General features: G+C 38.0%; 1 protein-coding gene across 9 annotated transcripts in view; it reads left to right on the top strand.

The window, feature by feature from the left end:
- Positions 1-24,712, top strand: part of RALGAPA1 (Ral GTPase activating protein catalytic subunit alpha 1) — a 297,067-nt gene that overhangs the window by 189,182 nt on the left and 83,173 nt on the right. For all 9 annotated transcript variants that reach the window (XR_013960957.1, XR_013960958.1, XR_013960959.1 and 6 more), the window contains 2 exons: positions 7,086-7,947; positions 11,395-11,466. Coding sequence is in view for 6 of the 9 variants with exons in the window: in XM_080675533.1 (XP_080531659.1) it covers positions 7,086-7,947; positions 11,395-11,466 (934 nt within the window). In the remaining 3 variants the exon portion in view is untranslated. The remainder of the gene's footprint in view (positions 1-7,085; positions 7,948-11,394; positions 11,467-24,712) is intronic.

The raw sequence follows: 24,712 nt of genomic DNA, 5'->3' as shown, positions 1-24,712 counted from the left end.
ACACCCCCTGGCGACCCAAGCGGAGGCCCTGGTATCTGGGGTATATTTATCTTCTACAATTGAAACTTTGTAGCCTGGAGTGGAGCCAAGCCTTCTGCTTGCTCCGTGGAGGCAACCATTTTTGGGGGGATTTATTTATCTTCTATAATTGAAACTTTGTAGCCTTAAGCGAGGCCTGGGCCGGCCAGGGTGTGCGGAAAGCTTGGCTTCCTCCATCACCGGGGGCAACCCTAGCCTCCTGCTCTTTCCAGCTCCATGGCTCCCACCATTTCTGTTTGGTTTTATGTATCTTCTATCATTGAAACTTTGTAGCCTTGAGTGGAGGCCTAGGCCGGCAAGGGCAGGCAGAAAGCTTGGCTTCCTCCATTGCCGGGGAAACCCAAGCCTCCCTCCTGCTCTCTGTGGCCGTAGCCATCTTGGTTGGGTTTATTTGCATACTCGCTCCTGATTGGCTGGTTGGCGTGGCTTGTGGGTGTAGCGGAGTGATGGTTAATTTGCATATTACTCTTTTATTAGATAGGATATCTCACAGCTTTTTTTTTATCCACTCGTCTATTGGTGGGCACAGTTTTTGCATTTTTAAAGGTGTAAAATGATAAAAGTTTGATTACGGGCAGTGTAGTGTATTTCTTAAACAGTGAAATAAATGGTTTACTATGTAAAGGCAAGTTTTATTGTATTTCATACCAAATTTACTATACTGTTAACAACAGTCACTTTAAAGACACAAAGGTAAAAATTTAAGTAGATGAGCTTTATATTGGTACCAGATACTCTGTGGAGTACTATTCTCTAAATGTATTCAGTTATTCCCTTTGGACTTTCTTAAAGGTATTAAGGATCAGATAAATGCAGAAGCTTTTAGGAACAGCTGTGAACTAACAGCAGGTGATTCAGTGATCTGTGGTGACTACATGCTGCATTTTGGGTTTTTTTAATGTGGAGAAAATGACTAATCATTGTGCCCTTGTCTAAGGCATGCTTCATCATCTTCAAGTACTTTTATGGCCAAAGATTTCTAAACATAGAGTGTCCCTAATAAGCTCAGTATTGGATTGAACAAGTCTGATTTCAGAACTATTGGCAGGAGTAGCTGTAATTATTAAATTTACTAAAGAATAAAGAGAGGTAGTGAAGTTGGCTTTTTGTCAAATGGCAGTAGTCTTCTTAGCAAAAAGTCATCATTTGCAGAGTCGGAGTGAAAGGAGGCTCCAAAGAATTCATTCTGTCCTAATTATAGTTTCACCTATACATATTATGCAAAGCTAATATTTAAAGCATTTGCCAAAATTAACTTCCTCTGCATGTTCTATTAGAGTGCAGTGAATTGCAGCAGCTTTTTATGTCTTGTTGCTTTTGTATGCCATAATAATCTGTAATTATGGGTTTGCTGCAAATGCTGTTAGGTTTGTTTAATCTGACAATCTGAAAAGACAACCCTGAATAGACTTTTTAAATGAATCCTAGTTACACAAAGCCTTAGCAGCATCGATATCTTCATTTTACATATTCTCACAAGGCCAGTTAGTTTAGAATTTCTAAATTAGAGCATTTCATATGTTTTCTTTATATCTAAGCATATTTATAGAAGAGAGATATGTATGTTCTATAGTTGATAACTCAAAAATATATCTAAATAAATCTATCCTCCCAATAAAAAAGTTGAGAGATTTTTATCATTTTGTATTTATATATTCTAAATTTAGAGAAACTACTTAGGAAAGAAAATGCTTTTGCCTATATCTGAAATCTAAATGTATTTTTAATATGAATAATTATGACAGATTTGTGAACAAACTCATTTATATTGCATTCCCACTACTACTTCCTTTGAGAAGAGAATCTATAGATGGACTGGTACCTGGACTTAGGGAAAGAGCTGGGTCATTCATATAGTTTATTTATAAGCAGGTTTTAAAAAGGAACTCATAAAACCTATGTTGTTTATAATGCTCTCAAAATTGAAGGACTTATATTATTTTGTTATATCTAACTTTGTATATGAGTTTTCAGTTTATTTTTACAAAAAGTCCGTTATTCTTAGAGAAAAATGGGTCTTAAAGAGTTTATGTAATTTGTCCATGATCACAGAGCAAGTCAGAGACAACATCAAGAATTACCTTTTCTGTGATCTATTTCTATTATACTCTCTTGCTTCTGCAAAAATGATTCTCTGCTTAAATAAAACAGGTCACACCCGGCCGATGTGGCTCAGTGGTTGAGTGTCAACCCATCCACCAAGAGGTCATGGGTTCAATTTCTGGTCAGGGCACATGCCCAGGTTGCAGGCTCTATCCCTGGTGGAGGCCATGCAGGAGGCAGCTGATCAATGTTTCTATCTCTCTCTCCCTCTCTTCATTCCTATTTCTCTAAAAATCAATAAAACATATTTTTTTGAATTTAATAACAAAGGTCCATGGGTTCTAATTAGCATGTGAGGTTTACTCATCTGAAACTTGCAAAAGGGATGCTCTCTAGAGAATTTGAATCAGAAAGAACTGTTGTTCCCATTGCCCTGGTTTAACTATAAACAAGGATCATTTGCTTCTGTGTTGAAAACAAACAAAAAATACAAGTCACCATTTTAAGCTTATTCAAAAGAAAATAAAGAACAGAAAAGTATTTTCCTACATCAAAAAATTTTAAATCTTTAATTATGTTTTATTACCATCTATATATATAAAAGCCTAAGCTACAGGCCAATCAGCCGGTATCTATGATGTGCACTGACCACGAGGGGGCAGACGCTCAACACAGGAGCGGAAACCACAGGCATGGAAACATGGAACAGACTGATGAAACTCAGAGGAAAGGGGAGAAGGCGGGAAGAGAGTAACTAAAGATCTTCTCTGCATACTAGAGATGTGCACAGGTGGGGTCCCTTGGCCTGGCCTGCGCCCTCTCGCAGTTCGTGACCCCTCAGGGAATGTTGGACTGCTGGTTTCAGCCCGATCCCCGCAAGCCAGGACAAGAGACCCACTGGTGCACGAATCCGTGCACTGGGTCTCTAGTTTAAAATAAATTTAGTCTTATTTAAATGAGTGTTTTCAGTTGATAAAGGCCATATATTTAGTAATTTATGCTAAGTAATGCTTTTTGAAGTTACTCTACACAGAAAAAAAATTGAACTCAGTGTTTGCATATGTCATAGTGATTTGCCAAAAGAAAAGGCAGTTGAACAAAAGAGAAAAAAATATGAAAGTCAGAGTTGTGGTAAAGATGGAAATAACACTGCGCTGGGAAGCAAAAGACTAGTACTAATGTAAAATCTTCTATAGAAAACAGGCATATCACTTAACTTCTGTGAACCTATTTGTCCTCAGGTACAAAATAAGTACTGGCTAGAGTGTCTATAAGGCCCCTTACAGTGTTAATATTTATTATACTCTAAGTTGTAATTAGAGAAGGAAAAGCAAGCTACCCCTCTTTTTCTCATCAGCTAGTGAAATATCTTTTTACTTTGCTTATAGTCTTGAAAATGTAGAACTGAATTAAGTTTAATTATTTAGTGTTGTTCTCTAGTGTTGAATAACTGATTTTCAGAACTAACCATAAATATAATGGCTGGAACAGCTCAGTGTAATTGAGTTTTTACGAAAACTGAAAAATGTTCATATGTACATCTATGTAGACATAAAACTTGATTGATAATGGAAGAAGATTGAAATTTTGATGCTTGGCAACATTTCAAAATCAACCATAGCCCAAACAAAGAAAACTGTTCTTTTATAGAGTGGAATCATGGAGATGCTGTTATTAATATTAGTGGCTGGTTTGTTGCTAACTCTGCCTATACCCAGTGGTGTTGGTTCTGAATCTTTATGGCTATATCCTTGAAAATGTAACTGTTCACTCTTGCCTTTTTCTTGTTGTTGTTAATCTTCACTCCATTTTTTTTCCATTAATTTTTTAGAGAGAGTGGAAGAGAGGGATAGAGAGGGAAAGAAACATCAATAGGTTGCCTCCTGCACACGCCTGAGCTGGGCCGAGGATGGAACATGCAACCCAGGTATATGCCCTTGACCCGAAATCGAACCTGCTACCCTCCTGTGCACGGGCTCACACTCTAACCATTTGGCAACACCTGCCAGAGCTCTTGCCTTTTTTTATAAAGTAATCACCAGCAATGCACAAGCTAGTCTCCTTATAAACTTTTAAAATTGGTTTTACTTATGTATATAAAGTACCAGGGTCCGTAACGACCAAGGCTCGACCAAACACCGGAAGTCAATGCTGGGTTGCCATGGATCAGGCCCAGAGAGAGGCCTGCAGAGAGAGAGGCAAGGTCTGATCCCCAGCCTCCGTGGCAGCTGTTGATCAGCCGTTGCCTCTCTCTTTCTCTCCCAGCTTTGGCAGCAGCCATGCCTCTGTTTCTCTCCTGGCCTACATGGGGGCTGCTGATCAGCTCTGCCTCTTTGATCAGGCCCAGAGATAGGCCTGGAGACGCTGATTGGCATAGAAACTGACCAATCAGAACCAAATCTGGGTGAAGTGCCAGGAGCCAATGGCTGCCTAGGAGGTGGAGCTTTTGACACTAACTGTCATAGAAACCGACCAGTCAGAACCAAATCTGGGTGAAGTGTGAGTTGCCAGTGGCTGCCTAGGAGGCAGAGCTTTTGATGCTGACTGGCAAAGAAACAGACCAATGAGAACCTAATCTGGGTGAACTTCGAAGGCAGAACCTAAGGTGGGCGCTGATGAGGGGTTTTAAAGGCAACAGCTGTTTGGTATAAGGTGTAAGAAAGCGGTTCAATTTTTTCATGACCGGTTTGGTAGTATAGGGCATATGGCTGGCTATCAGTCCAGATATAGGGATTATGTGTTTTTGTCTGCCAAGAGCATCTCCTGCTGAAAAAGGCTTCTCTACCCCCATTTAAGCAATCCTATCCTATATAATCTATCTATACTACTAAAAGGGTAATATGCTAATTAGACCGGGTAGACTGGCCATCTTCTGGACATCCAACTTCCTTCCAGACAAAGCCATGGTGGTGGGGGCCGAGGCAGAGGCAGTTAGGGGCGATCAGGCTGGCAGAGGAGGGCAGTTGGGGGTGAGATCAGGCCGGCAGGGGAAGGCAGTTGGGGCAACCAGGCCAGCAGGGGAGGGCACTTGGGGCCAAGATCAGGCCGGCAGGGGAGAGCAGTTAGGGGTTATCAGGCAGGCAGAGGCAGTTGCGGGCGAGATCAGGTCGGCAAGGGAGGGCAGTTGGGGGCAAGATCAGGCTCGCAGGGGAGGGCAGTTAGGGGCAATCAAGCAGGCAGGCAGGCAGGTGAGCGGTTAGAAGCCAGCAGTCCCAGATTGCAAGAGGTATGTCCCCCAAGGGGTCCTCAATTGGAGAGGGTGCAGGCTGGGCTGAGGGAAACCCCCTCCCCCCATGCACAAGTTTCATGCACCGGGTCCCTAGTTGAGATAATAATTTACATAAACTAAGATGTATCCTTTTTTGTTGTTTTTTAAATCCTCACCCAAGAATATTTTTTCACTGATCTTTTAGAGAGAGTGGAAGAGAGAGGGAAAGACAGAAAGAAACATCGATGTGAGAGAAACACATCGATTTGTTGTCTCCTGCATGTGCCCCAACCAGGGCCCAGGCCGGGGAGGAGCCTGCAACCAAGTTACATGCCCTTGACCAGAATCGAACCCGGGACCCTTTGGTCTGCAGGCCAACGCTCTATCCATTGAGCCAAACTAGCTAGGGTAGATTTATCCTTTTTTCTTGTAGTAATTTTATTATATATTGATTATGTTGGTGGTTACACAATTCTATACAGTTACCAAAATTCATCACAAAGTACACTTAAAATTAAGGAATTTGTTGAATATAGATAATACTTTGATCAACCTATATTTATTCTGGCAGCTAGACTATAGTATTCCCAAATGATTAACTTTCAGAATATAAATAATACTCTGATCACTGTAAATCCAGAGACACAATCATTCTGAATCATGTCAGTAACTAAGACCAGAATACAGTAAGCACACACACAACCAACCAAAGGCCTCTTTCTATATGAATGATTATACTTATTTACCAGGAGCAGCTCTCCTTCCATCTCCCAGGTGAAAAATGTCAAGACAAACATCACTAAATTGTCCCCACTTCTTGATACCACTCATTCCAAAACTGGTTTCCATATCAACTCTCCTTAGAATGACAGTGGCATTCTTGGACTAGTAGACTTTGACAACTTATTGTCTATCTCCACTTCTTTCCTCCCCCCTTTACACCCTCTTTCTGTGTTCTCTGTCTTCTTTGTCCTCTCTCTTTTCCTTCTTTTGGTTCTGCCATTAGGCACCCTGCCTTTTCAGGCCTCGTATTGCAATGTTTTTTGAGCTTTTTGCTTTTTTACTGTATACTGTGATTTTTTTTTAAGTTACTCACATGGATATGCTCCTTATCTATTTGCTTTCTCTAATGTGCTTAAGCAAGGGGGGAAAAATGCTTCTTACATACAACTAACTGCTCAGACTAGACCACAATGTCCTAAACGATACTTTAGCGGGGGAAAAACATATGCAGCGCCATAAAATATTTTTTTCTTTAAAATAAAGCTTTTTTATCATGTACTGACTACAATAACTCACTGTTTAAATTGATCACAACTCTTAAAGTTTAGTGAAAGATCACTTTTCTCTGAAACTTTTACATCATTGATAAAAGCCATAATTAAGTGACATTTAAGGCATGCTGCAAACTGTTCTGAATCTGCTTATGAGATAAACTTATCAGTTGGATTTCATTGGCTTTCTAATCTATGTGCTAAGTGATTTCAAGTGATTTCTAATACTTCTGATCCTTCTTTTAAGGTATGATGTACATTTAAAGACTTAAATTGAAATTAAGAATCCATAAGCAACATTTTCAAAAAGGGCTCTTTATAAAATTAACAGCAAAACTTCACTAAAGAACAGTTTTGTTATTTGCCGTCATTTCTGTAATACAGTCTAAATTGGAAATATTAATAATTACTGAAGTATTGGAGTGTGGTTTTGATAATGTCCCTATTTGTTGTCCAGTGTCTCATTGTTATATGACATCCTAGAAGCAACACTATTCCCACTCACTTTTTTTTTTTTCTAGTGAAAACTCAAATGCAACAAGGATTAATTTCTATAGCTGCTCGCACTGTTATTACACATCTGGTAAATCACTTGGGCCATTATCCAATGAGTGGTGGTCCTGCTATGTTAACAAGTCAGGTGTGTGAAAATCATGACAATCATTACAGTGAAAGTACTGAACTTTCTCCTGAACTCTTTGAGAGTCCAAATATCCAGTTCTTCGTGTTGAACAATACAACCTTAGTGTCCTGTATTCAGATCAGATCAGAAGAGAGTATACCAGGAGGAGGTTTATCTGCTGGTCTTGCATCAGCCAATTCAAATGTCAGAATCATAGTACGTGATCTTTCTGGAAAATATTCATGGGATTCTGCCATCCTATATGGACCACCTCCTGTAAGTGGCTTGTCAGAACCTACATCTCTCATACTTTCATTGTCTCACCAAGAGAAGCCAGAAGAGCCACCTACATCTACTGAATGCTTAGAAGATATAACAATAAAAGATGGGATTTCCTGTCAGCTTAAAAGATTCAGAGAAACTGTACCAACTTGGGATACAATCAGAGATGATGAAGATGTTCTTGATGAACTTTTGCAGTATTTAGGTGTAACCAGTCCTGAATGCTTACAGAGAACTGGAATTTCACTTAATATTCCTGCTCCACAACCTGTGTGCATTTCTGAAAAACAGGAAAATGATGTTATTAATGCTATCCTTAAGCAACATACAGAAGAAAAAGAATTTGTTGAGAAACACTTTAATGACTTAAACATGAAAGCTGTGGAGCAAGATGAACCAGCACCTCAAAAGCCTCAGTCAGCATTTTATTATTGCAGATTGCTTCTTAGTATATTGGGAATGAATTCCTGGGACAAAAGGTAAGAATAAAGCAGAAGTTTTTCTTAATTTTTTTATACATTAGTCTTATTTACCTTTTAATCAAGCATTTTAGTCTCTGTTCTCTTCCTCACTATCTGACTTAGAAATTATGGGGCCTATAATTGAAAATAATCTTATTTTTCCAACCTTCACTGAAGCTAATAGGAAAAACTTTTTTCTTATTCATAACACTTCTGATACTAAATGTGTGGGTTTTCCCACACCATGCAGTTCCAACAGTGCCTGGAGTTACACAGACTTTAAGACTGCTCCCACTCTGGGCCACCCATACTCTGACTAACCAGCTATAAATCGGGTCCCCACAACCCTTTCCTTGGATTTGATAATTAGCTCTAATGGCTCCAAAACGTTTACTTATATTTACCAGTTTATTATAAAGGATAGTTAAAGGATACATACAGCCAGATGAAGAGGTACATAGGGTGAGGTCTGGAAGGGTCCCACGTATAGGAGCTTCTGTCTCTGTGGAGTTGGAGTGTGCTCCCCTCCCAGAACATTGAATGTGTTCTCCAACCTAGAAGCTCTGTGAACTCCATAGTTAGAAATTTTTATGGAGGCTTCGTCATATAGCCATAACTGATATTAACTCAGTCTCCAGCCCTAAACCCCTACTCAGAGGTAGAGCTGAAAGTTCCAACTTCTTTGTTTTGTTTTGTTTTTTAATTTATCTTTATTATTGAAAGTGTTACAGATGTCCCATTTGTCCTCCCATTGATCCCCTCCATCCCACTCCTGCCCCCTCCCCAGACCTTTACCATACTATTGTCTGTGTCCATGGGTTATGCATATAAGTTCTTTGGTTAACCTCTTTCTACTTCCACACCCACACCCACACCCACACTGAGATTCATCAGTCTGTTCCATGCTTCTATGTCTCTGGATCTGTTTTGATCATCAGTTTATTTTGTTCATTAGATTTCACATATAAGTGAGATCATGTGCTACTTGTCTTTCTCTGATTGGTTTATTTCGCTTACCAACCTTTTAACCATGGTTGCTCTTTCTGGTGACAAGGCCTCATCCTGAACTTATCCAGGAGCCCACCAAGAGTCATCTCTTTAGAACATAAGCTCTCCAATTACCCAGGAAATCCTAAGGGATTTAGGAACTCTGTGAAGATGTTCCTGTCACCTCCATCATCAGGAATTTACAAGGGAGCTCTGTGTCAGGGATTGGGGGTAGAGACCAAATATATATTTCTTATGTCACAGAAGCCTCAAATTTTTTTAGACAAATACCAATATGATCCTTTCTTGTTTCTATCAAAGGAATTAATTGAAGATTTAACATCAAATCAAGAAAAGAATCTGGCTATAATTTTTTTTTAAAGTTTTTTCTTATGCATGTTGTAAAAACTTGCAATCAACACACAAAGTATTCAAGTAAGTTAGGTAGGAGTTAAATGAAAAGGTATTACATAGACTTAAATAAGAAGACCCAGATTGGAGTCACTTAAACTTGGAGGAAATAACTCCCAACTAACATAATCGTGAGGATTAAATTAGTTAATGTACGTAAAGTACTAAAATTGTACACTGGTATAAAGCATTATTAATATATGTTTAATTTTTAAATTTCTACAAAACTAAAAGCTGTATGAAAATAGAAGAAGCATCATTTAATGTATTGCTTCTGTTCAATTTGTAGTAGGTGAGAAGCTCAGATATCAGTAAATGAATAAATCTTAAAGTAATTCAAATGCATGTAAGCATTGAAATGGAGTTCTACTTGCTTACTTAGTGTTTAACTTGATTTAAACCTTTCCATTTATTAGAAGGCAATATCCTCTGCCTTATGGGAAAGCCACATTATATCAGGAACAAATTTGCCGTATGGTATGTCCAAATATAGTTAATTGCCACTCATATAAATGCATTCTACTGTTTTGCTATAGAATGGTCTATATATTGTCTCAAGAAAAATTAAAGGTCAGGAGGCTGTATTTTACCTCAGCAAGCATTGATTTCATGATTATAATTTGTACATTTATGCCCTGGCCAGGTAGGTCAATTGGTTAGAGCACTGTTCCCATGCACCATGGTTGACAGTTTGATCCCCATTCAGGGCACATACAGGAATCAACCAGTGAATGCTTAAATAAGTGGACCAACAAATCGATGTCTGTCTCTGTCTCTCTCTGTGTCTCTATTTCTCTCTCTCCCTATTTCTCCCTTCCTCTCTTTAAAAATCAATAAATATTAAAATTAAAATAAACAATTTGTACATACAGTAATCCCCCCTTATCTGCAGTGGATACGTTCCAAGACTCCCAGTAGATGCCTAAAACGGGATAGTGCTACCTAACTACATATATATGAAATATTTTTTCATACACACACACACACACACACACACACACACACATAGACATACCTCTGATAGTTTAATTTTTAACTTAGGCACAGTAAGAGATTAACAATAACTAATAATAAAATAGTACTGTAAACAAAGTTATGTGAATGTGGTTTCTCTCTCTCTGATAATCAAAATGACTACCAAGTGACTAACAGGTAGGGTATACAATGTGGATACACTGAACAAAGGGATGATTCATGTCCCAGGCAAGATGGAGCAGGACAGTGAGATTTCATCATGCTACTCAAAATGGCATGCAAAATTTATGAACTTTATTTCTATAATTTTCTATTTAATGTTTTCAGACCTCAGTTGATCACTGATAATTGAAACCAGGGTTAAGGGCAGGGGAGACTACTGCATTTTGTACATATAGAACATATTTGATAAAACTTATACATACATTTTTCCATGTAAAATAATACAGTATAAAACAAGGAAGAAAGCAAATTCCATCCATATAATATATGCATACTTGGTAATGATTTAGATTTTGAGAATATTTTATTTCTCATGAGGAAAAAACTTTCTAACCTAATGAAACTCTTGAGAAGGAATCTGTAAGTATTTTTATTTCTTTCTTATTTTTCTGGATATGAGTTTGGGTGGTTCACAGCATCTGCAAAGAAAAATGAAATAGATAATGATCCACTGACAGAAATATATGAGGGTCTGGGTAGAAATAATGACATGTTCCTTTTTAAAAAATATTTTTTTCATTGATTTCAGGAGAGGAAGGGAGAGGGAGAGAGAGATAGACTAATGATAAGAGAGAATCATTCATTGATCAGCTGCCTCCTGCATGCCCCCTACTGGGGATCAAGCCCACAACCTGGGCATGTGCCCTTGACCAGAATCAAACCCAGGACCCTTCAGTCTGCAGGCCCTATTCAGAGCCAAACCAGCTCGGACCTTACTTTTTTTTTTAAGGTCTGTTCTCCTTTGTGTTAGAAGTATGATAAGGTAAGTCAAGTATCAAGGATTGCATGAGTAGAATAGAAAGTATTTCCGGGACTGCCATGTCACTCACTGCAAAGGTGATGAAAATGTTTATAAATTTATCTGTTTAGGAGGAGCTTTCATCTCCTAAAGAAAAATGAAAAACTACTTAGAGAACTTAGGAACTTGGATTCAAGACAGTGGTAAGTTGTTGGAAAATCTCAAATTTATAACTGTCAACTGTCAACTATTTCTCTGTTTGTATGAATAGTACTGTATTGCTGAGTTACAACTTTCTGAGCAGAAACTGTATTTTATTATACCTTAGAAATAATAAACTTTTAAAGGAAAATAATAAAATGTTAGGTATCTTTGAATTATACCTTTTTTATGCATTTCAGAATCAACTTTTGAATTGCAGAAATTTAATTGAACCTATAAATTTTCTTTTTGTTTTCCCATACTTAGACGGCCCAAATATAACATCTGATTAGTCTAAGAGGCCCCAATTGAAATGACTGGTGAATACAAGCTAGTACCTAATAAAAAATACTAATGGAATAAAGAAGAATGGATATAGTTGGGTTTATTGCCATAAATCTGATTTCTCTTTAAGCCCTTGGATATCCCTTATGGGATATCCAAATACAGTTAATTGCCACTATGAACTAGGTCATCACAATTCGATTCCCAGTCAGGGCAAATGCCCAGGTTGCAAGCTGGATAATGTGGATTTTTATGCATAAAACCCCATTATATCATAGTTTCCTGGTGTATCTGAATAAAATTTAATGGGAAACCAGTACTAGAAACAACAAAATATTACTTAACTGAAATTCCCATTGGGTTAATTCATGTATATGTGCTACTTTCTAGATTCTTAAAAGTGAAATTTTTGGATAGGTGCTTTTTGGCAATATAACTAGAAATACAGTAATAAAGTGGCACTTTGGATATCATCATTATTAAGAATACCTGTATTTCTTAGATCTGAAATTTACAACCTCCTTAACATTCACATTTCTCCCTCTTACATTTTAACTGGGGTTTTATACTTTCATATCTCCAGTTTTTTACTTTTACTTTTCCCACATTAAATATGCCCACCAACCTCTGATTTCACTTGCCTTTCTGTCCAGCAAACTCACACATTGTCACCTATTTTTTAAATGCCATATTTAAGACCCTAAAAACTGTTCTATATTTGACTTTATATATATGGCAGTAATCAATTCTATAATCAGAACCTTTTTTTTTAATTGATTTCAGAGAGGAAAGGAGAGGGGGAGAGAGAGAGAGAAACATCAAAGATGTGAGCGAATCATTGATTGTCGAACTCCTGCACACTCCTACTGGGGATCCAGCCTGCAACCTGGGCATTTGCCCTGACTGGGAATCTAATTGTGACCTCCTGGTTCATTGGTCTACATTCAGCCACCGAGCCACACTGGCCGGGCCAGAATCATTTTTAATATGTATTTTCTCTACTCCTAGGCAGCAATACATTACTAGAGAAAATTATCAAACCAGTATGATATAAAGCCTTACTCTAGATTAATGCTCCTTTACTTCAACAGTTTTCCTGTTTGTCAAATTTCTTATTCCTGTTCACTCAAACCCTTCATTATTGTCAAAAGGTCTCTTTATTCTAACCTCACTAAGAATTCAGTTCTAATGTTTGACCTCCTGTGTGAAAGATCGTGTGCCAGAACAGCAGTTCTTAACCTTTATTCTTCCTCCACACATTCACATTTAACACACATTAGTCTCATTAATTAAACCCAGTGATTTCTGACAATTGGGAAACTAGTTTGAAACAAACCATCCACCATGCCATCACTATATTACAGGAATGCAAATTGAATAAGATCATTCAGGTCTTTCCCACATCAAACAACTCTGCCTTACATCTTTGTCTCTTTAAAATTTCTATGTTGAGCCATCTTGCTCACATTCAGTTTCAGAAAAGCCTCCCCACCCCCCATCTATACTTTTGCTTCTCACCTTCTCTGCCTGCTCTGGATCTTCAAAAAGTTATCCCTTTTTTATCTTGAATTTCTACTTACTCCTCTTACCAGATGCATGTTTGTAATCTGCCTTTAAAGAAAATAAAACTTCCCTGTTACTATCCTTCCAAGTTATAGTCTATTCCTTCATGCCTATTACTACCGAATTTGTGGAATAATATAATCTTTATTCATTTCCTTAATTCCTAACTGATGGGTGCTTTTTTAAAAACTTTGCTTAGAATGATCTTTTTAAAATAATGTTTCATTTCTTTGGCTATTACAAAACAAACATAAACCATATATTTATAAAACTATTGTTAACAATTGCTTATGTATTTTCATTATTTCTTTTTTTGTTAGACATATACACAATTGTTTTATTTTACAAAACTGGAATCATAGTAATATATAGTAAGTTATCTTTTTTAAAATTTATATTGTGAACATTTTCCTCAGCCATTTTTATATTCTTCAAAAAAAAATTTTATGATGCCCAGTTAGTTATTGGACATTTAAATTTTTAAAAATGTCTTACCCTACAGTAGATTTTTAGAAATATAATTAATAGGTCAAAGCATACTATTTCTAGTGTTACCAGCATTGTCTAAGAATACCTGTATAATTTCAACCTCACCATATAAGTAAAATTATATGGTATTTGTCTTTCTCTTTCTGACTTACTGCACTTAGGTCGATATATGCTGTTGCAAATGGTAAGATTTTATTCTTTTTTATGGCTTAAGTAATATTCCATTGTATATATGTACCACATCTTTATTCAATCATCTGTTGATGGGCACTTGTGCGGCTTCCAAACCTTGGCTATCAACACTGCAATGAACATGGGGGTTCTTATTCCTTCGAATTACTGTTTTGGGTTTCTTCAGTTACATACCCAGTGGAATCACTGGGCCATAGGCAGTTCCATTTTTAATTTTGGGTACTTCCATACTGTTTTTCATAGTGGCTACCTACACCAATCTGCATCCCACCAACAATACATGAGGGTTTCTTTTCTCCACATCCTCACCAACACTTGTTTGTTGATTTCTTGATGATTGCAGATATTGTGCCAACCTTGCATCCAGTAATAAATCCCACCTGATTGTGGTATATGACCTTTTTAATGTATTTCTGAATTCCATTTGCTAATATTTTTTTGTGGGTTTTTGGATCTATGTTCATCAGAGATAATGACCTATAATTTTCTTGCTTTGTAGTGTCTTTATCTGGCTTTAGAATCAGGATAATGTTTGCCTCAGAAAATGAGCTTGGGATCTTCCTACTCTTGAATTTTTTTGAATAGTTTGGAAAAGATAGGTATTAGTTCTTTGAATGTTTGGTAAAATTCTCCTTTGAAGCCATCTGATCCAGGACTTTCCTTTATTGGGAGTTATTTGATTACTGCTTCAATTTTGTTGGTTGTAATTGGTCTCTTCAGATTTTCTAGTTTTTCTTGATTCAGTCTTGCAAGATTGTATGTTTCAAGGAATTTATTCCAGATTGTCCAGTTAGTTGGTATATAATTATTCATAGTATTTTCTTATAATCCTGTATATTTCTGTAGTGTCAGTTGTTACTTCTCCTCTCTCATTTCTCATTTTATTTACTTGGGTCCTCCCTTTTTCTTGATGTGTCTGGTTAAAGGTTTGTCAACCTTTTTAATCTTTTCAAAGAACCATCCTTTGGTTTTATTGATCTTTTACATTGTTTTTGTATGTGGTTTTTTAAGAGTCTATGTCATTTATTTCCGGTCTCATCTTTATTATTTCCTTCCTTCTCACTTTGGACTTTGTTGTTCTCTTTCTGATTCCTTTAGATCAGTGGTTCTCAACCTTCCTAATGCCGCGACCCTTTAATATAGTTCCTCATGTTGTGATGACCCCCAACCATGAAATTATTTTCGTTGCTACTTCATAACTGTAATTTTGCTACTGTTAATGAATCGTAATGTAAATATCTGTGTTTTCCGATGGTCTTAGGCTCTACAGCAGCGGTTCTCAACCCACAGGTTGAGAACCGCTAGCAGGGTCGCCTAAGACCATCGGAAAACACCCTGCTAGCGGTTCTCAACCTGTGGGTTGAGAACCACTGCTGTAGAGCCTGAGACCATCGTAAAACACAGATATATACATTACGATTCATAACAGTAGCAAAATTACAGTTATGAAGTAGCAACGAAAATAATTTCATGGTTGGGGGTCACCACAACATGAGGAACTATATTAAAGGGTCGCAGCATTAGGAAGGTTGAGAACTTTAGATGGAAGGTTAGATTGTTTGAGATTTTTCTTGTTTCTTGAGGTAAGCCTGTATTGCTATTTTCTTCTTAGGACTTCTTTTGATGTGTCCCACAGATTAAGCTTTGTGTTCTCATTTTCATTAGTGTCAAAGTATCTTGATTTTTTCCCCCCTTGATCTCATTGTTAACTCGTTCATTGTTTAGTAACATATTATTTACTCTTAATGTCTTTGTGGGGTTTTTTCTTGTGATTGATTTTTAGTTTCATCCCATATGGTAAAATATATATATATATATATATATATATATATATATATATATATATATATATATATGCTTTATATGACTTTAGTCTCTTAAATTTATTGAGTCTTGTTTTATGTCCTAACACGTGGTCCAGCCTAAAAAATATTCCATGTACACTTGAAAAATGTATATTTTACTGCTTTGGGGTGAAATGCTCTGAAGATATCAATTAAATCCATCTCATCTAGTGTGTCATTTAAGGCCACCATTTCCTTGTTTATTTTCTATCTGGAAGATCTATCCGTTGATGTCATTAAAGTATTAAAATCCCCTATGACTGTGTTACTGTCAATATCCCATTTTATGCCCATCAAGATTTGCTTTACATATTTTGGCACTCCTTTGTTGGGCACATAAATGTTTATATCCCCTTTTTGGATTGCTCCCTTTATCATTATGTAGTGTCCTTTGTCTCTTAATATAGCCTTTGTTTTAAAGTCTATTTTGTCGATGTAAGTATTTCTACCCCAGTTTTTTTTTCCTTTCCATTTGCATGAAATATCTTTTTCATCCCTTTATTTTTAGTCTGTGGGTATCTTTTGTTCTGAGGTAGTTCTCTTGTAAATAACTTATATATGGGTCTTGCTTTCTTACCTATTCTTCTATCCAATGTCTTTTGATTGGAGCATTTAAGCCATTTACATGTAAAGTCATTATTGATAGTTTTATATTTATTCACATTTTATTCTTTATAATTATGTTCTTTTTTTCCCCTCCTTTTTTCTTCTTATAGAAGTTCCATTAGCATTTCATGTAATACTGATTTGGTGGTGATGATCTCCTTTAGCCTTTTCTTGTCTGGCAAACTTTTTATTTCTCCTTCAATTTTAAATGATAGTTGTACTGGGTAGCGTAATCTTGGTTTTAGGTCCTTGATTTTTATAATTTTGAATATTTTATGCCAATCTTATTTGGCCCACAAAGTTTCTGTTGGGAAATCAGCTGACAGTCTTATGGGAGTTCCCTTGTAGGTAACTGTCTTTCTCTTCCAGCTTTTAGGATTCTCTCTTTGTCTTCAACCTTTGCTATTTTAATTATGATGTGACTTGGTGTGGACCTCTTCAGGTTTATCTTGTTTGGGATTCTTTGTGCTTCCTGGACTTGTATATCTATTTTCTTCACCAGGTTAGGGAAGTTTTCAGTCACTATCTTTTCAAATAGGTTCTCAATTCCTTGCTCTCTCTCTTCTCTGGTACCCCTATAATGTGAATGTTGCTACACTTCGTATTGTCCTAGAGGTCTCTTATATTATCCTCGTTTTTTTTTTAAAAAAAAATTTCTGTTGTGATTGGGTGTTTTCTGCTACCTTGTTTTCCAAATTGCTGATTACATACTCTGCTTCATCTAAGCTGTTGTTTATTCTTTCTGGTACATTCTTCATTTGAGATGTTGTATTCTTCATTTCTGACTTTTTAAAATGGTTTCTATCTCATTTTTATGCTTATTATCTCTCTTTTTAAGTTCTCACTGTGTTCATCCATTCTTCCCCTAAGTTCCTTGAGCATTCTTATAAACATTGTTTTGAACTCTGTATCTGGTAGATTGCTTTCCTCCATTTTCATTGAGTTCGTTTTCCGGGGATTTCTCCTATTCTTTCATTAGAGGCATGTTTCTTTGTCTCCCCATTTTGGCTGTCTCTCTGTGTTTGTTTCTGTGTATGAGGTAGACCTGCTCTGTATTTCAGCCTTGGTATGGTGGCCGTATGTAGTGGGTGTCCTGGGGGCTCAATAGTGCATTGTCCCTGATCACCTGAGCTAGGTGCTCCAAGATTGTCCCTTGTGTGGGTTATGTGTGCCATTCTGTTGTAATTGACTTTTCTATGTTGTTGTTGTTTGTTAATCCTCACCCGAGGATATTTTTCCATGATTTTTAGATAGAGTGGAAAGGAGGGGGAGAGACAGAGAGAGAGAGAGACGTTGATGTGAGAGAGATACATCGATTGGTTACCTTCCGCACACACCCATACCAGGGCCCAGGTTCGAGCCTGCCACCAGAGTACATGCCCTTGACCAGAATCAAACCTGGGACCCTTCAATCTGAGGGCCGGTGTGCTATCCACTGAGCCAAACCAGCTAGGGCAGTTGCAATTGAGTCTTAATTTATCTTGGCCCATCTGTGGGTGTGATCGACCCTCAGGCTGACTTCTCAGAGTCTAATCCCATGAAGTGGACTTGCCCCAGCAGGGTGGTTGGCAGGATGGCTCTACATGGAATCGGGAGGGTTGGGCTAGTGCAGGGGTGGGCAAACTTTTTGACTCGAGGGCCACAATGGGTTCTTAAACTGGACCGGAGAGCCGGAACAAAAGCATGGATGGAGTGTTTGTGTGAACTAATATAAATTCAAAGTAAAGGAGCTGAGGGGAGAGCAAGAGAACCCTCCGCTCTTTCGGCTCCGTGGGCCGGATAGAACAGCCGGATAGAACTTTCGGCTGGGCTAGTGCATCTCCCCAGACTATGCAGTATCTAGGGCTGGGCTCATCCCAGGAGAGATGGTGTCTAACTCAGTACAGTGACATTGGCAGCTGTCCCTCCATTCCTCTCCCTAAAGCCATATAACCAAATTTCTTCCTGTGTGAGTCCAGTCCACTCTGAGTTGCCATCCCTCTATTGGAGCCCACGGTGAGTTTCTCCCATCAAGATTGTGTATGCTGGCCCTTTAAGAGGGCACCTGGTTTTTAACTGTATCCTGTCTCACCCTCATGGATGGATTCCCTGCTGATTTTCACAGTCAGGTGTGTCCTGTGGGCTCCTCTTTTGGCACTGGAGCATCTACCCTTCCTACCAGTTTTGATGGGCTTCTTCTGTATATCCTGTTATAAGACTTCTTTCTGTTCAGCTAGTGTTTAGTTAGTTATTCAGTTTAATTGTTCTATCATTTAGATATAATTCTGATTTGGTCTTGGGAGGATATAAGTGTAACTTCTACCTACTCTTCTGCCATCTTAGATCCCTCTTAGGATTTGTTTAATTTGTAATCATTATCTGCAAATAATCTCCTTCCTAAAAATCATGCATGTTTTGCTTATATCCTGTCTTACTTCACTGACCAGAAATTGCACTACAGTGCTATAGTTATAGTAAGAATGGATATCTTTGGTTGTTGGTTTAAAATAGGTACTTTTTGATCATGCTAAGGAAATAGCCTGTTTTCTGGAAGTTTTTATAATGGAAGGTTATTAAATATTACCAGAATTTTTTTCAGCATTGGTTCAGATTTCCATATAGTGTTGCTTTCTTGACTAAATGATGTATATTGTATTTCAATATCACTAGATTATTGATATTAAATAACTATTACATTTTGGGATGAACTCTGCTAGATCTTTTGACTTCCTATTGTATTAAATTTACTAGAATTTTATTTTGAATTAGGGCATATAATCTATCTGTTAGCATATTCTATAGTTAATTTTTGTCCTTATTACATTCTTAAAATTAAAGTTATAGCCAGTTTTATAAAATATTATCTGTTCTTTGAAAATTTGGAAGAATAAGTAAAACTTCTAATTCTTTTAGTTTGCTTTTTTTTATTATTATTACTAGTCTCCTCAGGTTTTATTTTAGGTCTTGGGTCAATTTTAGTAGTTTTGTTTTTTTACAAAAATCCAATTCATTGAGACTTTCAAAAAAAATACTATTAAAAATTCATATGTGGTGCCATAATTTTGTTCCATTTCTTATTTTAGGTTTTAGGGGAGTTTTTTTGCTTTTTCATTTTAAGAACAAATTAATTAATTTATGTATTCTCATATCATCCCTTCAGAGTTTTCTCCCCAGCTTTGTTGCAATATAATTGACGTATAATATTGTATAAGTTTAAGTGTAATGACTTATACATGTATATATTGTCAAATGATTGCCATAATAAGGTTAGTAAACTTATGTATCACCTCACATAGGTGCAATTTTTTGTGTGGTGAGAACTTTAGAAATCTGCTGTTAATAATTTTCAAATATACTGTATTGTTAACTATAGTAATCATGCTGTACATTACATTCCCATAACTTATTTGTCTTGTAAATGGAACTTTGTACCCTTTGATCACCTTCACCCATTTTGCCCACCCTCAATCTCTGCCCCTGGCAGCTACCATTCTGTCTTGGTTTCCATGAGTTTAGTTTTTTTTTAGATTTCATATATATATGAGGACATACATACATATTTTTTTTTCACTGTGTTATTTCACTTAATGTAATGCTCTCAAGTTTCATTTAAGTTCACAGATGAAAGTATTTCCTTTTTTATGGCTAAATTCATAGGTATAGGTATAGGTATAGATAACTTTTCTCAATTTCTTGATCCATCCATGGACACTTAGGTTGTTTCCTTGTCTTGGCTATTATAAATAACTAGAGGCCCGGTGCACGAAATTCGTGCACTGGGAGGTGTGTCCCTCAGCCCAGCCTGCACCCTCTCCAATTTGGGGCCCCTCGAGGGATGTCCTACTGCCCGTTTAGGCCCGATCCTACCGGGCCTGTCAGACATCCCTCTCACAATCCAGGACTGCTGGCTCCCCAATGCTCGCCTGCCTGCCTTCCTAATTACCCCTAACCGCTTCTGCCTGCCAGCCTGATCACCCCCTAACCACTCCCCTGCCAGCCTGATTGATGCCTAACTGCTCCCCTGCCAGCCTGTTTGCCCCTAACTGCCCTCCCCTGCAGGCCTGGTCCCCCCCAACTGCTCTCCCCTGCAGACCTGGGTCCCCCCCAACTGCCCTTCCCTGCAGGCCTGGTTGCCCCCAACTTCCCTCCTCTGCCAGCCTGGTCACCCCTAACTGCCCTCCCCTGCAGGCTTGATCGCCCCCAGCTGCCCTCCCCTGCAGGCCTGGTCCCTCCCAACTACCCTCCCCTGCTGGCCTTATCGCCCACAACTGCCCTCCCCTGCTGGCCTCATCCCTCCCAACTCCCCTGCTGGCCTGATCACCCACAACTGCCCTCCCTTGCAGGCCTGGTCCTTTCCAACTGCCCTCCCCTGCTGGCCATCTTGTGGCGGCCATCTTGTGTCCACATGGGGGCAGCCATCTTTGACCACATGGGGGCAGCCATATTGTGTGTTGGAGTGATGGCTAATCTGCATATTACTCTTTTATTAGATAGGATAGAGGCCTGCTGCACAGGTGGGGGCCAGCTGGTTTTCCCTGAAGGGTGTCCTGGATCAGGATGGGGGTTCCCTTGGGGCATGGGGCGTGGGGCAGCCTGGGCGAGGGGCCTGTGGTTGTTTGCAGGCCGGCCACACCCCCTGGCGACCCAAGCGGAGGCCCTGGTATCTGGGATTTATTTATCTTCTATAATTGAAACTTTGTAGCCTTGAGTGGAGTTCAGGGCCGGCCAGGGTGTGCAGGAAGCTTGGCTTCCTCCATTGCCGGTGAAACCCAAGTTTCCTGTTTGCTCCATGGCCGCAGCCACCTTGGTTGAGTTAATTTGCATACTCACTCCTGATTGGCTGGTGGCCGTGGCTGGTGGGTGTAGCAGAGGTATGGTCAATTTGCATATTACTCTTTTATTATATAGGACTAGTGGCCCAGTGCACGGATTCTTCTACATTGAAAGGAAATTAGTTAAAAGAAAGATTTATGCAGTAATTATGTTATTACAAAAAATTACATGTCAAAATAGTATATATAATATAGTATTATAAAATTAAAACATGCGTGCAATTTGCGCCAGCGAGAGCTTTATATGTATCACGCATGTGCGAGTCAATGTTTATTTTTAAATTGCCAATGTGCATCATATGTACTGGCCAGACGGTCAGTCACTTAGCCTTTCATATATATAGATGCTACAGTGCACATGAGGATATAGATATCTCTTTGATACAGGGATTTTGTTTCCTTTGACTATGTAGCCAGAAGTGGGATTGCTGGATCATATTGTAGTTATATTTTTAATTTCTTGAGGAACCTCCATTCTGTTTCACATAGTGGCTACACCAGATGCATTCTCACCAACAGTATATAAATATTCCCATTTCTCTACGTCCTTGCCAACACTTTTTATCTCTTGTCTTTTTGATACTAGTCGTTCTAATAGGTGTGAGTGATATCTCCTTGTCATTTTGATTTGCATTTCCCTGATGATTAAGATTGTTGAGCACCTTTTCCTGTACTAGTTGGTTATGCGAATATCTTCTTTGGGAAAATGTCTATTTAGGTCCTTTATTCATTTTTAATTGTGTGATTTGTTTTGTTGCATTTGAGGCATATAAATTTCTTACGTATTTTGCATACTAACCCCTTATCAGATATGTAGTTTATAAATATTTTATTCTGTTCCATATGTTTACTTTTCATTTTGTTTATCATTTATTTTGCCTGCTGTGTAGAAGCTTTTTACTTTGTAGTCCCACTTGTTTGTGTTCGTTTTTGTTTTGTTTTGTTGCTTGTGCTTTGGATATCATATCCATAAAATCATTGCCAAGTTTAATAGAAAGGAGCTTATACTGTTTTTCTCCTTGGAATTTTATGGTTTCAGGTATTACACTGAATTTGTTAATCCATTTCAAGTTAATGTTTGTGATATTTATGTTATATAGTTTTCGTTGTAAAGATTGTTTACTGCCTTGGTTAAATTCATTCTTAAGTATTTTTTGATGCTATTATAAATGGGATTGTTTTCTTTATTTCTCTTTCAGATATTATTTAGTGACTTTTGCATGTCAATTTTGTGTCCTAAAACTTAACTGAATTTGTTTATTCGTTTTAGCAGTTTTTTTGGTGAAATTTTTTGGATTTTCTGTAAGATTATGTCCTCTGCAAACAGACATTATTTTATTTTTTCTTTTCTAGTTTAGATGTCTTTTACTTCTTCTTCTTGCTTGATTGCTATTTTGAATAGTGATAATGAGAGTAGGCACCCTGATCTAATTCCTGATCTTAGAGTAAAAGCCCATTGAGTATTATGTTAGCTGTGGGTTTGTCATATGTGGCCTTTATTATGTTGAGGTACATTCCTTGTCTACCCAATTTGTCTGAGTTTTATCTTTAATTGATGTTGAATTTTGTCAAATGCTTTTTCTGAATCTGTTGAGATAAATGTGTGATTTTTATCTTTGTTAATGTGATGTATCACATTTATTGATTTGTGGATGTTGAACCATCCTTATATACAAGGGATGAAGCTTACTTTATAACGTTATATGATTCTTTTATTTGCTATTCAGTTCCGTTGCTAGTATTTTGTTGAGTGTTTTTGCATCTATATGGTCAGGTCCTTGAGGGAAGGAATTACATCACATTTGCTGTCTTGCACACCATGTGTTCTCAGACCTCTGCTGCTCTATTGAAACTGTCCTTCTGAATTTTAGTATCCCTACCATTAGGTCTAAAGTTTTCTCAGTCTACATCAGCCTCTTTAATTTATCTGATTAATTTAATTAACTTAATAAGCATTTTTAAAAATCACAGCAGTTTTAGGTTTACAAAATAATTGTTTGCAAAGAGCATAGAATTCCAACAATAGGGTGCTGAAGTTACACATAGTTACACTTTAATTTATATCTTGTATCAACTGTGATACATTTGTTAATTGATCAGCCAATATTAACATACTATTATTAACTGAAGTTCATAGTTTCGAGCTTACTCTTTGTGTTGTATGTTGTATGAATTTTTACAAATGTATAATGATATGTATTCATCATTGTAATATCATATGGAATAGTTTCACTGCCCTAAAGAAGCCCTGAGTATTATGTCCCCTAAAAGTTTAATACTTGTTTAGTCTTTTATTTATTTTTAAATTCTTTATTGTTGAAAGTATTACATATGTGCCATTTTTCCCCCATTGATCCCCTCCAGCCTATCCCCCCTTCCCACCCCAGGCCTTCAGCACCCTATTGTCTGTGTCCATGGGTTATTGTAGTGTCCCACGTTTGGGCTCCAGTTTGTAGTGAACCCCTTTCACGTCCCGCGTGGTTCAGCGTTCAGGCTCTGGAGGAGGCCACACGCAAATGAAAGACTAGAAAATATTAATTTGGAAATATTGGGGGCCAGGCGGGAGCCCAACTCAAGGGGAAGGACTCCACTTTGCTCGGCCTAGCGATCCCTTTTATTAAGACTATGGGATTGCCGAAACCGGTTTGGCTCAGTGGATAGAGCGTTGGCCTGCGGACTGAGGGGTCCGGGGTTCAATTCCCGTCAAGGGCATGTACCTTGGTTGCGGGCATATCCCCAGTGGGAGGTGTGCAGGAGGCAGCTGATCGATATTTCTCTCTCATCGATGTTTCTAACTCTCTATCCTTCTCCCTTCCTCTCTGTGAAATATCAATAAAAAATAAAAATAAAAAAAAAGACTATGGGATCCACCCATAGCTCTAGGCAGGCAATTCCAGTAATAGCCAATCAGCAAGGATTTACATAAGATTAAAAGGTGGAGGTTGCTTTAGCTACCATTGTCTCAACTAGACAGTGGGTGGTTGACTCTGACCTTTCAGAGCTTCAAGGTTGGACAAGGAAGCCTTCCGGGTTCCTTGTCCACACCTCTCTGCTAGTGAAGACAATGGGCGGCTTCCAACAGGTTATGCATATATGCATGCAAGGTCTTTGGTTGTTTACTTCCCACCCACCCACCCTCCCCCCACCTTCCCTCTGAGATTCCACACTCTGTTCCATGCTTCCATGTCTCTGGATCCACTCTGTTAAATATTGTTCATTCCTGGCTTCTGTATAACTAAAATTATCTTGTTCAACTCCCAATTCTCTAATTATTTTCTGTTTGTCTTCACTGGCTCATCTTCTACCCCCTACCTCTTAACATAGTTATCCCTTTCATTAGGATATCTCTCATATCTTCTCACCCCCATTCTTTTTTGCCCATGTATACCTATTCCTCAATTCTCAGTCATGATTTTGTAGCTGCCTACTATAAATTTTTATCTACCTATTTATTACAT

This window comes from Plecotus auritus, assembly GCF_963455305.1.
Source record: "Plecotus auritus genome assembly, chromosome: 1".
Taxonomy (NCBI): domain Eukaryota; kingdom Metazoa; phylum Chordata; class Mammalia; order Chiroptera; family Vespertilionidae; genus Plecotus; species Plecotus auritus.
The sequence above is the reverse complement of the archived record's forward strand: the minus strand, read 5'-3'. Positions and strand labels throughout refer to the sequence as shown.